Raw genomic sequence first — 12703 nt, forward strand, 5'->3', positions numbered from 1 at the left:
CAGCTGCCAATTAGCCTGCCAGGATGCCCATGCGAAGGGGCCTCTCTGGCTTTATAAAGTGCCGTTGCTTTCTCTGCAGCCTTTGTATTATTCGAAGGTTAATTAGGATCTCTGCTCTAGCTGCAGGAACTTTAAGAATAAAGCAAAAAAAATCCCATATCTTTTCAATTTCACCTCTGACAAAATTAAATTGACCTGTGGGCTCAGATGTTGGTAGATAAGGATACAGATTGTTTTGGGGTTCTGGTTTTTTTACATCTTTGAAAAAAGGAAACAGGTCTAGTGCGATCACATTATCAATCACACAAGTCTGAGTTTTGAGTGTGACAATACTATACGATTAACAACACAGATGGTCTCCTGCTTGGCGTCAGCTTCTCTTTTGAGCTATTCAGTGCATCATGAGTGACGCCGGGACACAGTTAGCAGTCATTGCCACAAAGTGCTGATGAAGTATTAGCCAATAACTGAAGCCCAAGACAGATTTTGAATTGCAAATAGTTTTTGGATCTTCACCACTATCAAATATGATGTATCGTGGACACTCCACTGCAATTGTTGCTCTGAGAAATTCATTCTCAGCTTTAGGAAAGACCTTTTCTCCCCAGCTCCTAGACAAATGCCTTTTCCAGTGCTAGCACAGACCTGCAGGCAAGAAGCATGAATACATCCAGACTCCAAGACAAGATGTTTTCTCATTCTTACTCCCAACGAAAGCACAAGAGCTGAACTAATCAGGGCCCTGAGCCCTTGGGTCACAGCCAGGGCATCCGTGCTGGGGACCTCAGCTCTTTCTCACCTGCTGACCAGGACAAAGCAGGGTTGAAGGGTCTCAGCTCATTAAGGCAGAGTTTTCATGGGAAGTTCAGCCCACATTAAGCTGGGGGGGAGGGTGTTGAGGTTTTTGTAAAGTGTGTTATACTGAGCAATTTTCAACAGCGCTCTTTCTTTCTGCTTCCAACTCACCACCCTGCAGGCAGCTCCAAGAAGAAAGAAAATAAAGACACAGGCATAGAAACGATAGTAAGTTATTAACCAGAACCGCTGTTGTGAAAACTAGCATCTCCCATCACCATTCCATTTTTGCTAAGTATGACAGCAGACCACAGTTACAGCTGCCTCACCCTGTGCAGATGTTCATATTTAGGCAGGAAAAAATGATTACTTAATAGCATTCCTTACACTGGGATTCTTGAGTTCTCAGTCATTCCTCAATTTGAGATAGAAACACTAGACTACACATCCCTGCTTGAATTAAGAGAGTCAAACAACATCTGCTATCACACTCGCTAAAGCCAGAAAGAGTCAACATATTTGCAAATGCTAGTCAGACAAACCTATCTTAAATAGCATCATCTTGGGAAAAGGCCAAACATCTAATTCATCTGTGCTGAATAGCTGCTATCCTGATTTCCAGAGATAAATATTTTCCCTTAATAAATTCATAACAATAGTCATTACAGACAGCAGCTGACAACCCAAAAAAAGAGTGCATTAGAGACACCTGGTACCATTCTTCCTGGCCTTGACATTCTTGAAGTGTTTACAAGGCAAAACATACAGCACAATACACCTTTAAGAGCTCTGTGATGGCATCTACATCCACCATCAGTAGTTTTACAAAGCACCTGGCAGTTTATAAACACTGAGTCATGACCAGCTATTTCATCTTCATATAATTACACAAAATTTTAGGGCTTTGAGTGTTTTTGGTGTTTTGTTGCATTTGTTAGGAGTTTGGGGGGTTTTGTTGCGTTTTTGTGGGGGTTTTTTAATAAAACATGAGAATCCTGCCCCAAAGATTTGCTGCTGTGTATTTACAAGTTATCATGCTGGAAGAATAAACAAAAGGAGAAAGCATGACAAGTACATTACAAAAAGTTTCTAGAAACTGTGCAACAGTCCTTCATCTCTCCCGCACTAGCCAGCATCACAGACTAAAGAAAGTCTACGTTAACAGAGCTGCTGTTTTGTTTTCATGTGTAAACTTATTCTTAATTTTAAATTCACGTCAGAGTATTGCACAGTACAAAGCAAACAAGAATACCAAGTGGGAATACTGATGGAAAAATAGTATTGTGTGAATAACTAACTAATCAGCAAATCCTCCCCTCCCTCAGCAATGAAAAGCCAAATATTTACTCAATTGTATATTGCATTCTTTGCTCAAATACTTCATAGTTTGAATTTAAAACAATAAATATCTATTCTCTTTCCTGAGATCTCATGGGATACCAGAAGGCCCAGCAGAAGATATTTACACCATCTGAATGGATTCATCTCAGTAGCAACCTGAAGAAAAAGCAAGAGAGGTGAGCCCCTAAATTAGGGGTTTGGACCCTCCAGACAGTCACCAGGCCAGCGATAACCTGGGCTTCTGCACCTGTCAGACACCTAAAGTCAGTGTAAGCAATATTGGACCATGGCAGCATCCTCCCTTCCTAGCAGGCTCCAGCTGCATCCAAAACATCAGTCAGTCCAAAACAGACTGCTCAGCAGATTTGATCAATATTTCATTGAGAAATTACCAGTTAAGTGAGTGCTTGGTTTCATAATTTCATCACAAAGAGCTCAGCCCTCTTGTCTTTCAGTCCCAAGAGACTCAAAGCACCTCTTACACCTGTGCAGCTCCCTGTGAGGGGCATCCACAGTGACACTTGCTTTTTCCTTGTAAGGTTGCTGCTAACACAGGTAATATTGTGTTACATCACACACTGTGTTACATCGCATGCCACTGCATGAGGATCAGTTCATATGTGGAAATAACTATGCATGGCAATGAGCATAGGTTTATAGAGATGCTAAGGGGAAAATGCAAATTTATACAAACAATCTCAGTCATCCATGAAAAGCAGCAACCACTACACACCCATCATAGTTGAGCTTTGCCTTTTTTTTTTTAATCCTGTCATTGTTTCCACAGAATGCTGTTTCAGCTTAAATCCCCTTACTCTTCCACATGTTAAGTCTTTAACATGACAAGAGAATACCAAGAAAGTGGGTGGACAGAGGATTCTTCTAGCCTTCATGCTTTGCCACCTACCACTGACACACTGTCAAAGGACAACTGGACTCCATTTGACATAAGGCTTGCTTTTTAAAAAACATTGCTACTAGGTCCCATCGTTGTTATTGCAATTTGATGAATAAAATGACTGCGAAGTAAAGCCAAATTCATGCTCTAAAGGTAGGGAAAAAGCTCACTCTTCAGGAGTGACATATTTTAAAGATTGCCTCTGAAGACAGAACAAGAACTGCTGACATCTTTATATGAAGTTGTTCTCTCACTGGAGGACAAAGCTTTCTTTGCAGATTCATTAAAACCATACACCCATACACCCTACCCCCAATACTATGTTCTACTAAAAGTTAATACTTATACTATCACTCAAGCAGGTCACTGAGATCGAGCAAAATCCTTCAAGCCTACTATTACCTACTATACCCAGAGTATATATTAGCAAGGGAATACTCTTTCCATTTCACCCTTCGAGCATCTGTTTGGATGGTTCGATGTTATTTTTCATAGATTGGGTTGGTACATGGAAGAAGGAGTAAGAAGCAAAACCCCACACCTTGAATGAGCATGGCTTCATGTTTTTCAGCCAGGAACCTTCATCAAGCCTAGGATGCCCTAATAAGAAAGCTCTCAGTTAAGACATAATGATCAGGCAGCTAAGTAAAGCTATCTTTTGAGCCCAAGCAAGGAGGAAAACTGGAGTTTATGCTTTTGTATTGGCAATGTAACAGAAGCTCCTTCCATCCATGCCAGAACCTGTCATCTCAGCAGTCAGTCAGACATTACCCATCTCCCCATTATGTGTCTTTTATTGTGATGACCCATCACCATTTCTTCCCTAATTACTTTTGAGATTATCAATATGGCTAACATGACCAAAATATCACAGTGAAAACTTACTGTTTCTTACTAAATTTGGGTTTTCTCAATGTAACTTTTCCTTCCGTATTTTTTACTATTTTCTGGTCAAGAGGTAGTTAATGAAAAAAATATATATATAGATTAGTTATACTCACAAACTTTACGTAGGTTCACATATTTTCACTGCTACAGTTCCCCTAAATAAGCACAAGAGATGGATGGACAAGCTACTTGTAATCTTCTTCCCACATAGGTAAGGGGTCCTACATGATATCAAATAGGAGCAGCCAAGCACCGTGGCATTAACTGGATCAAAGTGCACATGCTGGTTTGGTTTGTTTTGTTGGGTTTTTGTTTTCTTTTCTTTTCTGCTTCATTCACAGTTCTCCTTGACTTTAACCCTCATTGAAGCAGATCAGCAACTGCAGTGGGGAGCAGCGTGCCAGCCATGTATCCAGCGTCAGCCCACAGAGAGGCTTTGCAGGCTGTACACTTGCCAGAATGTTTCAGGGACGAGCTGGCATTAGGGACAACTTGATTAGTCCATGACAAGCAGGTGAAAGAAGGCAGGCAAGAGAGCCCTGACACTGTTGTCCTGCTGGCTTGCAATGCATCTCAGCCTCTCCTGAAGCATTTCGTTTTGGAGGCATTCCTACAGTGAGCTCTGCATTGGCACTGGAGAGCTGTAGGCACAGCGTCAGGGTGCTGGCACAGCTCCTGCAGCGCTGGGAAATCACTCTAGTGAGGGCAGAAAGGCTTCATGGGCAAACAGCTGAGCAATCAGTATCAAAGTCACGCGCTGCCTTGAGCAATTCTGACATATTTACCGTTTCTGTTCTCCCATTTTCAGAGGGGCAGGTATCACCTCCCCCTTGATGCCACCATCCTCCAGCACCAGGAGGACCATCACAGTGGTGGATGCTGACACGGGAGCCTCTCCACTGGCAACACGGACATCACCTTCGACATAGGCTCAAAACCACCATCTCTCCTCATACTACCTACCAACACCAGACACAACCAGGCCTGATCCAGCCCTACCATGCTCTGCCGTGTGTGCGCACATTTGCCTCGCAGTGCTCTTCACCCGAGGCTGGCAGCTGTGGTCCCGAGGACCCCGACTCTCCACTACACCACTAAGCCACCAGGATGAGGCCAGCAGTGACTTCAAGCTGATGCGCAGGAACAAGATTAGGGTTGGATTTAGGTCGTTCTTATAAAGGACAGCAGCTCAGCCATTCTGCCTGCCAGCACTTCGATTACTATTGTAGTTTACACTATGTGACGGGAAAAGGCTACCTACTGCAATATTAACAGACTAGTTTACAAGGATTTTTCACCAAAAAAAATTCCTCACATACATGGTCACCCTTTCTTCTGTGCCACTGCAACAGCTGCTGTCAGCAAAACAGCCTCTGAGAGTACAAGAGGGTTTAGTCTTTCTAAGTGGAAATTAAAAGAGCAGCTTATCTGGTAAAAAAATGTACAAGAAATTCTGTTTGGTTTAATATTAGTGAGGCAACACTATTGATAAGAATAATGAAATTTTTCCAACCCAATCAACAGCGTACTTTCAAAGGAATACCATATAAAAAGAACTTGGATGAAGGTAAATGTTTAACAGAATACTCACACCAGAGTTGTTGAGCATTTAAATCCAATGTGTCTCTGGTATATATAAAGTTAGAGAATGAAAGTGCTATTACTAACACATATTAACATATCACAGACATTAGCAATTCCACAAATGGTCTGTTATCTGAGTAAGCAAGAGAGTACTCCTTATTATAGGTTATTGTTACTGGAGATGAAACTTATCAATAATATTGACAATCCTTTATAAAAAGCACCATTTCCTCTGGCTGCTGAAATCCTCCTATAGGAGCTAAGTCTTTAATGTATAATTCAGAAATCTATTAAAAAAAAAAAATCTGGTTTTACAATTGAATTCTTTTTTTTTCCCCAGTAGCAAAAAAGTACATGATTGAGAAAAACTGCAACTATCCAGGACACCATCTTTAAAGATGTAGAAGAGAGCAGAAACATTATTTCTATTTCAGCATGGAGCTGAGGTTGCACAGAAGCAAGGATTGTCTCCATACTCTCTCTACCTAGAAACACAGCACTTTCTACTTATACAGACTAAGATAAAAAGATTTGTTTTCACATGAACAAAATATTAACCCAGATTAGATTTTTATCAAACATTTCCTAAATGTATACCCAGTTCTTCCTTGTTGTTCTGTAAATTGTCATAATAAAACATAGGTATTTCAATAAGCCAGCTACTCCACCCAGTCTCTCATCCGTAAGACTTGCTTATTTCAGTCATGAAGTCAGAAGATTTAATGCTGCATTTGAGTATCACTTCTTAAGGAGGTGCTAGGAGAAATGCCTGAGTCCCATCCCTCCCACAAACCGTATCATGATCAGAAATCCCAAGGTATCCATTACAACTGGTTCTGAGGAGCAAGTTAAGTTTTTGTTAAGTTGAACAGCATAAGCCATCTTTTCCTCTACCTCACCCACATCCATGTCATTTAACCTGGACAATACCTCAAAAAATGCTTTGTGCAACTCTGGATTATACTTAAAAGTGAAAAACAAAACTCCTGTAGCCTGCTTCTCATTTGTGGCAACTGAGTAAGTCATGAACAGGAACTGCAACTCTTTAGCTATTTATTGGTCAAGGGTGATTTCTCAGTATTTTTCCAGTAAACTATGAAAAAACCCAATAGATTATATTCAGAAAAGCCATGTACATGAGCAGTTGTATTGCTGTAGTACTGCCACCAAGTTTTCTGGCACTGCAGAGTGACTTGGCACAAAGGAAGCGTGATGGACAACCATGCAGGATGCGGAGAGAGTCTGAAAGGCGTGAACACGCAAGTGCCAAGATCACATAAGGACGAAAAAGGCCTTTAGCTTTCTAAAAATAAAGAGTCTAACAGATAAGAAGCACAGTTAGCCAGACTGCAACACACTCTGTTCAGTTTTCAGCATTGTGAACTGAGGTAACATTTCATTGGGAGGGAACTATCAGCATCTTGATACTTGTAGGGAAACAGCATAAGGCAGAAGTAGTGTTTATATTCCTTGAGACACTCAACATTTCCAGTGAGCATGACCAGTAAGCACCCTCAGCTCTGCTGGTCAGAAAGAAACAAAAAATAAAATTCAAAAATTCGCCTTAAAAGTACTGAAGCTCTCTACAGCTTGAAAGTATACATTGAACCAGGACAGTAAGACAGTGAGTCTTTATGCGACTAAACTAGACAGTGCAAAATATGGTGCTCGGCGTACACAATGACTAGAATGTGTCCTCACTATAAGCATAGCTTTGAGGTAATATTTTACAGTTTACATGTGGAAAAAAGCTATAGCATCATAGAATGGTTTGAGTCAGAAGAGACCTTAAAGATCTCAAAGCCTCATCCACCTGGCCTTCAATACCTCCAGGGATGGGGCATCCATGACTTCTCTGGACAACTTGTTCCTGTGCCTCACTACCCTCACAGTAAAAATTTTCTTCCTAATGTCTAATCTGAATCGCCCCTCTTTCAGCTTAAAGCCATTACCCCTTGTCCTGTCACTGTAAGCCATGATCAAGAGCTCCTTCCCAGCTTTCCTGTAGGCCCCCTTTAAGCACTGGAAGGCTGTCTCCCCAAAGCCTTCTCTTCTCTAGGCTGAATAAGCTCTTTGTTATTTCACACAGCAAGAGGGCTACCATAACTCTACCAATATTCATGTTCCGAGATACAGAAGGCATCATCCAACGTGGTCCTTCAGGCCTCAGCTCCTGTGTTGGCTTACTACACCCTCTCCCCCTCCAAACAGCTCTGGCAACAGCATCCTCAATGGAGCACAGATCAGTCCTTTCACTTGGGAACAAAACACCCACCAATAATTCTCACTCTACTTTCCTCCAGAGCACTAAATTACTTCCCCAAGAAAGGGTATTTCATTTTCTTTTTAATTGACTCATAGGTATTTTTAATTTTCCTAAACTGTAGCTTGTGACACTCTGTAACAAGATATTACAGGCTCTCAAAGCAAAATGTAAAAGCTGCCTCAGCCAGAAAAATTTTGTGCCTTGTACACACACTTATAAAGTTCATATAGCATAACAAATATGCAATAGAAACAATTTAATGAATGATTAGGCCTTTTTGTTAAAAGCAAATGTTAAATTTAAATTTAATGTTAAATTTAAAGATAAATATTTACTGTAATGAGTTCATTTAAGCATCTGCAATTCCAGGGCTCTTTACCTGAAAGAAGTAGGCATAAAGATCAAAGTGAACTGAAACATATTCTCCATCAGCCCTGAACATGAGAGAAAAGCTCCCTTCATCCTATTGTAGTGGAGTTCAACAGGGCACAGAGACCAATACTGAAATTTTCATGGTTTTCAAGATATTTAACATCAAATACCCTGCTTTTCTTTTCTGACCTCTCCAACTACTAAGTGCCAAGAAATCCTTAGATGGTTTCCTTTCCTTCCTTAAGTCCCTGGAAAGATTTTTTTTGTTCCATCCTCAACTGAAAGCTTTGTGATAGTGCAACCAGAGTTTTGACAGCGTTATAATCAATCAATATGCTACTTTGCTGCGTGCGTGGAGACACTACCAAGTTGAGCAATAGGTAAACAGCTTTTTACTTTTCAAAATCAATTCACTTAAAAAAACCCCAACTGATCCATTTGATAAGTCAACTGTGGAGCAATTTCCCATTAAAAAAATGAGGAAAATCTGTACCACAGAATAACATACATGCAAAAACAAAAAAAGAGGCAACATTACACATTTGCATGGTGGAATATTCTTCTACCAAATTTATTTTAAGCATCGAGCATCTACAGGAATAAGAAATTTATACATTAAGACCTTACACAACTTGAAAAACTATATTTAATTTTATTTTGTGAGCAGACCTAACAACCCTACAGTATGAATTTAAAAGGTAGTTTTTCATCCTGCCTCTAAGAGCATTGTCGTAACATTTCACTTCATGCCTGACTGCAGTAGATGTGAGAGTAGATTTTTTTTTAGTGGAGAGGGTTTCTGTGGAAAGAGATCTAAATCTTAAGCCATGAGGCTAGAAAAGCCTTCACATGGGGGGTGTGTCCCAGGGTGTCCCCAGTGAAAGGAAGGTGCAGGTCAGGGAGCTCCAAGTGATACCAGAGCTGACTCACCAGCAGCCTTAGCAGGCCACGCACTCCAGTGATGTGTCTGTGCCTCAGCTGATTACCAGCATGTCCATCTGAAAGCTGGAAATCCCTCGAGGATTTTGTGACTTCTGCTTCTCTATTCACAGGAGAGGTCCCAGGGTGTCAGAAGAGCTCCCATCATCTCCTCTTATCCCCTCTCATGCTGTGCTCAGCCCTAGTGCAGCTCCATTCAGTCAGACCTGGCTTGAGCAAGCCGCTTTGTGCATGCTGGCTGCTAAGGAACTCACAAGTTTGGAGATAAACAGGTTCTTGATTACTCTTTTGCTAAATCAGGGATGATCTGTACAGCGGCTTAAGTCACAGCAACTTTTCGCTGACGCCATGACTTACCTCGACAAGCTCTTTAAGCATAATAACAGCAAGATGGAAAGTTACCGCAGCTGTCTAATTCAATACTGAAAGAACAAGGTCATTTCTTTCTACAAAACATTGTAAGAGAATTTTTAGGAAGAAATAGCCCTCATATGTGGCTCTCCTGTGGTACAATAGCCTTTCTGTTCCTGCAAGCATCTTCCTCCCTGCCTATTCTGGTTACAAACTCAATCCTGGTAGCTTGGGTTTTGAAACTTGTAACACAGACTTCTAGATGAGATCTCACTACTGCCTGCCTGCGGTGGCATTAATACTCTCCAAGCTGCAACAGAAATGTTTCCTCAGCTACTTCAAAGCCAGAGTTAATTTTTCCACGGCTGCATTACATTTGCGGCTCACAGCACTACTTGTTCTTCTCTAACATTTCCAACTGCTGAGCTCCCAGCTGATAGCAGAAAGCTTTTGTCACGAGTCCCTAAAAATATAACATTGCTCAGCGGCAGTATTAAGTCCCGTCATATTTCTGTTACTCCACTTCTTCCTCTATCATGTCCCAACCCTCCTAGGTATTTAGAACGCTTCCCAAATTGGCATTAACAAAAATTTCTGCATGCCGAAACCATACTGCTAGACCTTGCCTAGTTTAAATGGGTTACAAAGACATTTCTACTTGCTATTTCCTATTGGGGGTAAGTAGGAAGACAAAAAAAGAAGCCCTGCTTGCTTTAAAAACACCTACTTGTGGCAATTTCTCTTTGAAATTATTCATGGTTGCATTATATTTTACAAATGGGAATAACCCAGATGTGCCAAAATATCTTTCTATTACTGAAGAATGAAGAGGGTGCCTTCCTTTAGCTTTGCAATCTGATTAGTGAAGCAGTTCTGCTAAACCTACTCAATGATCACAAGAGTTGAGCCCTGTAGCCAAGCCACCACACTGCACAAACCTATCATGCTCGGCCTGTCCTTGAGCACTGCTCCTCAAGAACCCACCTGCTCATCTCGCTGAGAAACGGAGCAGAAATCAACAAAAGACAAATTTGAAATTCTGGGTACTCATCAGGGAAGGCACAGCCTGCGAGCCAACACCACTTTAAAAACAGTTTATTTTCAGATAGAAGAATTAGAGATGACTCAAAGTTTAAGTAGCTGAAACCTCAAGAGGTCATATTATGCAAATCAAACCCTGTACACCATCAGCTGGGATTTGGCTCACGAGCCAGAAGTTTTCTACTAAAAGCAGCAAAACTGAAAGCATGTAATTGTGGTCACTTGCACGTGTGAAAAAGCAAACAGAGATTAAAGCACATTTGGCTAATGCTTCAGTTCAGAGATCCTAGGGCTACTACCACTGTGTGTTCACTGCAACAGGAAAAGATACAGGTACTCCCTATTAGAATAAAACCCCATTAGAATGAAAATCCACCCCTTTTGTAAGCAACAAAAATCTGAACTTCAACCAAGGTACATTGATCAATGATGTAGCTAATCAAGTCTTTTACACAACCAGAAGGTGAGGTACTTCCTCATGCAATAGCATTGGAGACCTCGCCAGGATCCCATCACCAGGCGGAGATGCCCACCTTGACAGCTACAGCTGCCCACACCTTCAGGCACATACAGCTGATCCAACTACAGTGTGAATGCATAGGAACAGCCAAATGCATGTGCTTAAGCACTTTCAAACTCATAACTCGGAGAGGAAATATTTAGCTCCACGCAATTAAGCCCCGTTATTAAGCTAACAGTCAATTTATTATTTTGTGTGTGTGCGTGTGTGTGTAAAATACAACTTAACAGCTCCTTCTATTTAAATACAAGTGACATTTAAGACGGAATATTGCCTTTTCTCAACATAATCGGTCATGAGCCTCAAAAAATAAATATTTCAGACAATGAGTTTGATCCCGCAGTAATAATTTTGTTCTTTGATTCTGTAGCATTTTGTGGGGTAGAGGGAGAAGTGAAGATGCAGGAAGACTCTGAATAGCCATGAGATGTGCCCAAAGCAGAATAATTAAAGATGCGATTCCATGAATTTATTCCGTTCTTCTCAGATCTCCCCCCCCCTTTCCTGTGCAAATAGGGAAGAAAACGTATCTCCCTGGGCAGAAAGCTCGGTCATTCGGTTCCCTTCAATTCCGTAACCCCTCGGTACCCTTCTCCCTGCCGCACTGGGCTGCCTTTCTTCCCTCTTCCACCACCAGGGACCGGAGCCAGCGGCGGGGAGGGCGCATCCCGGCGGCCGAACGGGGATGCTCCGGAGGATGCTGCGGGGGACGCTCGGGGGATGTTGCGGGAGATGCTGCGGGGGACGCTCGGGGGGATGGTTTGGGTTGGAAGGGACCTTAAAGCCCACCCGGTCCCAACCCCCCCGCCACGGGCAGGGCCACCTCCCGGCGGATCGATGCTTTCGGATGCTTTATCCTTCAAAGTCGCTGCGGTGGGGAGCAGACATTTTGAAGCCGCGCATCCCCCCCCCAATCCCACCGCAGCGGTGCGGGTGCGGGCGAGGCCTCACCTGCCAGCTCGTCGGGCTCCAACCCGCTCTCCGCGTCGATCCCGCAGAGCACGAAGTAATGGGCGAAGCGGCAGGGCGCGGCGCCGGGCCCGGGGGCGCCGCTCCCGCTCATCCCGCCGGCGGCTCCGTGCGGCAGCGCGGCGGGGAGCGAGGAGGGACCGAGGGACGGAGGGAGGGAGGAGCGAACGGGCGGGCGCCGGCAGCGAGAGGGACCGAGCGGCCCCGCTGTCAGCGCGGCGGGGCGGGGCTGCGCCGCCCGCCCGCCCCCGCGGGGCGTTTAAACCGCGTGGGACCCCCCGAGGGCATTTAAAGCCCGTGTGGCCCCCATCGATCCTCCCTTATAGAGGAGCATCGCCGGCCCGCAGCGGCTTTTCGGGGGGGTTAAGCCAGAGGTGCGCAGGGGAGAGGCAGCAGGGGAGTCAAGCTCTCTCCTCCAAGAATCACCACCAGGATGTGAATGCGGGAGGTTGGGTTTTACCTAAATAGTAATAAAAATTAATAAAATAATGAAATACATTTTTATAGCAACGGTAGGAAGAAGAAGAAGAAGAAGAAGAAGAAGAAGAAGAAGAAGAAGAAAGGAATAAAAGAAGAAGGAGAAGAGAAGAAAAAAAGAAGAAAAGAAAAAAGAAGACAAGAAGGAAAGAAGAAGAGAAGAAGAAAAGAAGAGAAGAAGACGAGAAGAAGGAAAGAAGAAGAAGGAAAGAAGAAGAAGAAAAGAAGAAAAAGAAGAAGAAAAGAAGAAGACGAGAAGAAG

General features: G+C 42.9%; 1 protein-coding gene across 5 annotated transcripts in view; it reads right to left on the bottom strand.

The window, feature by feature from the left end:
- Positions 1-12151, bottom strand: part of DENND5B (DENN domain containing 5B) — a 115626-nt gene extending 103475 nt beyond the window's left edge. The window contains exon 1 of one of the 5 annotated variants that reach the window (XM_054074721.1): positions 11947-12151. In XM_054074721.1, the coding sequence (XP_053930696.1) occupies positions 11947-12058 (112 nt within the window). In that variant the 5' untranslated portion in view covers positions 12059-12151. The remainder of the gene's footprint in view (positions 1-11946) is intronic. The other 4 variants (XM_054074731.1, XM_054074741.1, XM_054074750.1 and 1 more) reach the window with 4 other exon arrangements.
- Between the last annotated feature and the right edge of the window lie 552 nt (positions 12152-12703).

The sequence above is a fragment of the Cuculus canorus genome, chromosome 1 (assembly GCF_017976375.1).
Source record: "Cuculus canorus isolate bCucCan1 chromosome 1, bCucCan1.pri, whole genome shotgun sequence".
NCBI lineage: Eukaryota > Metazoa > Chordata > Aves > Cuculiformes > Cuculidae > Cuculus > Cuculus canorus.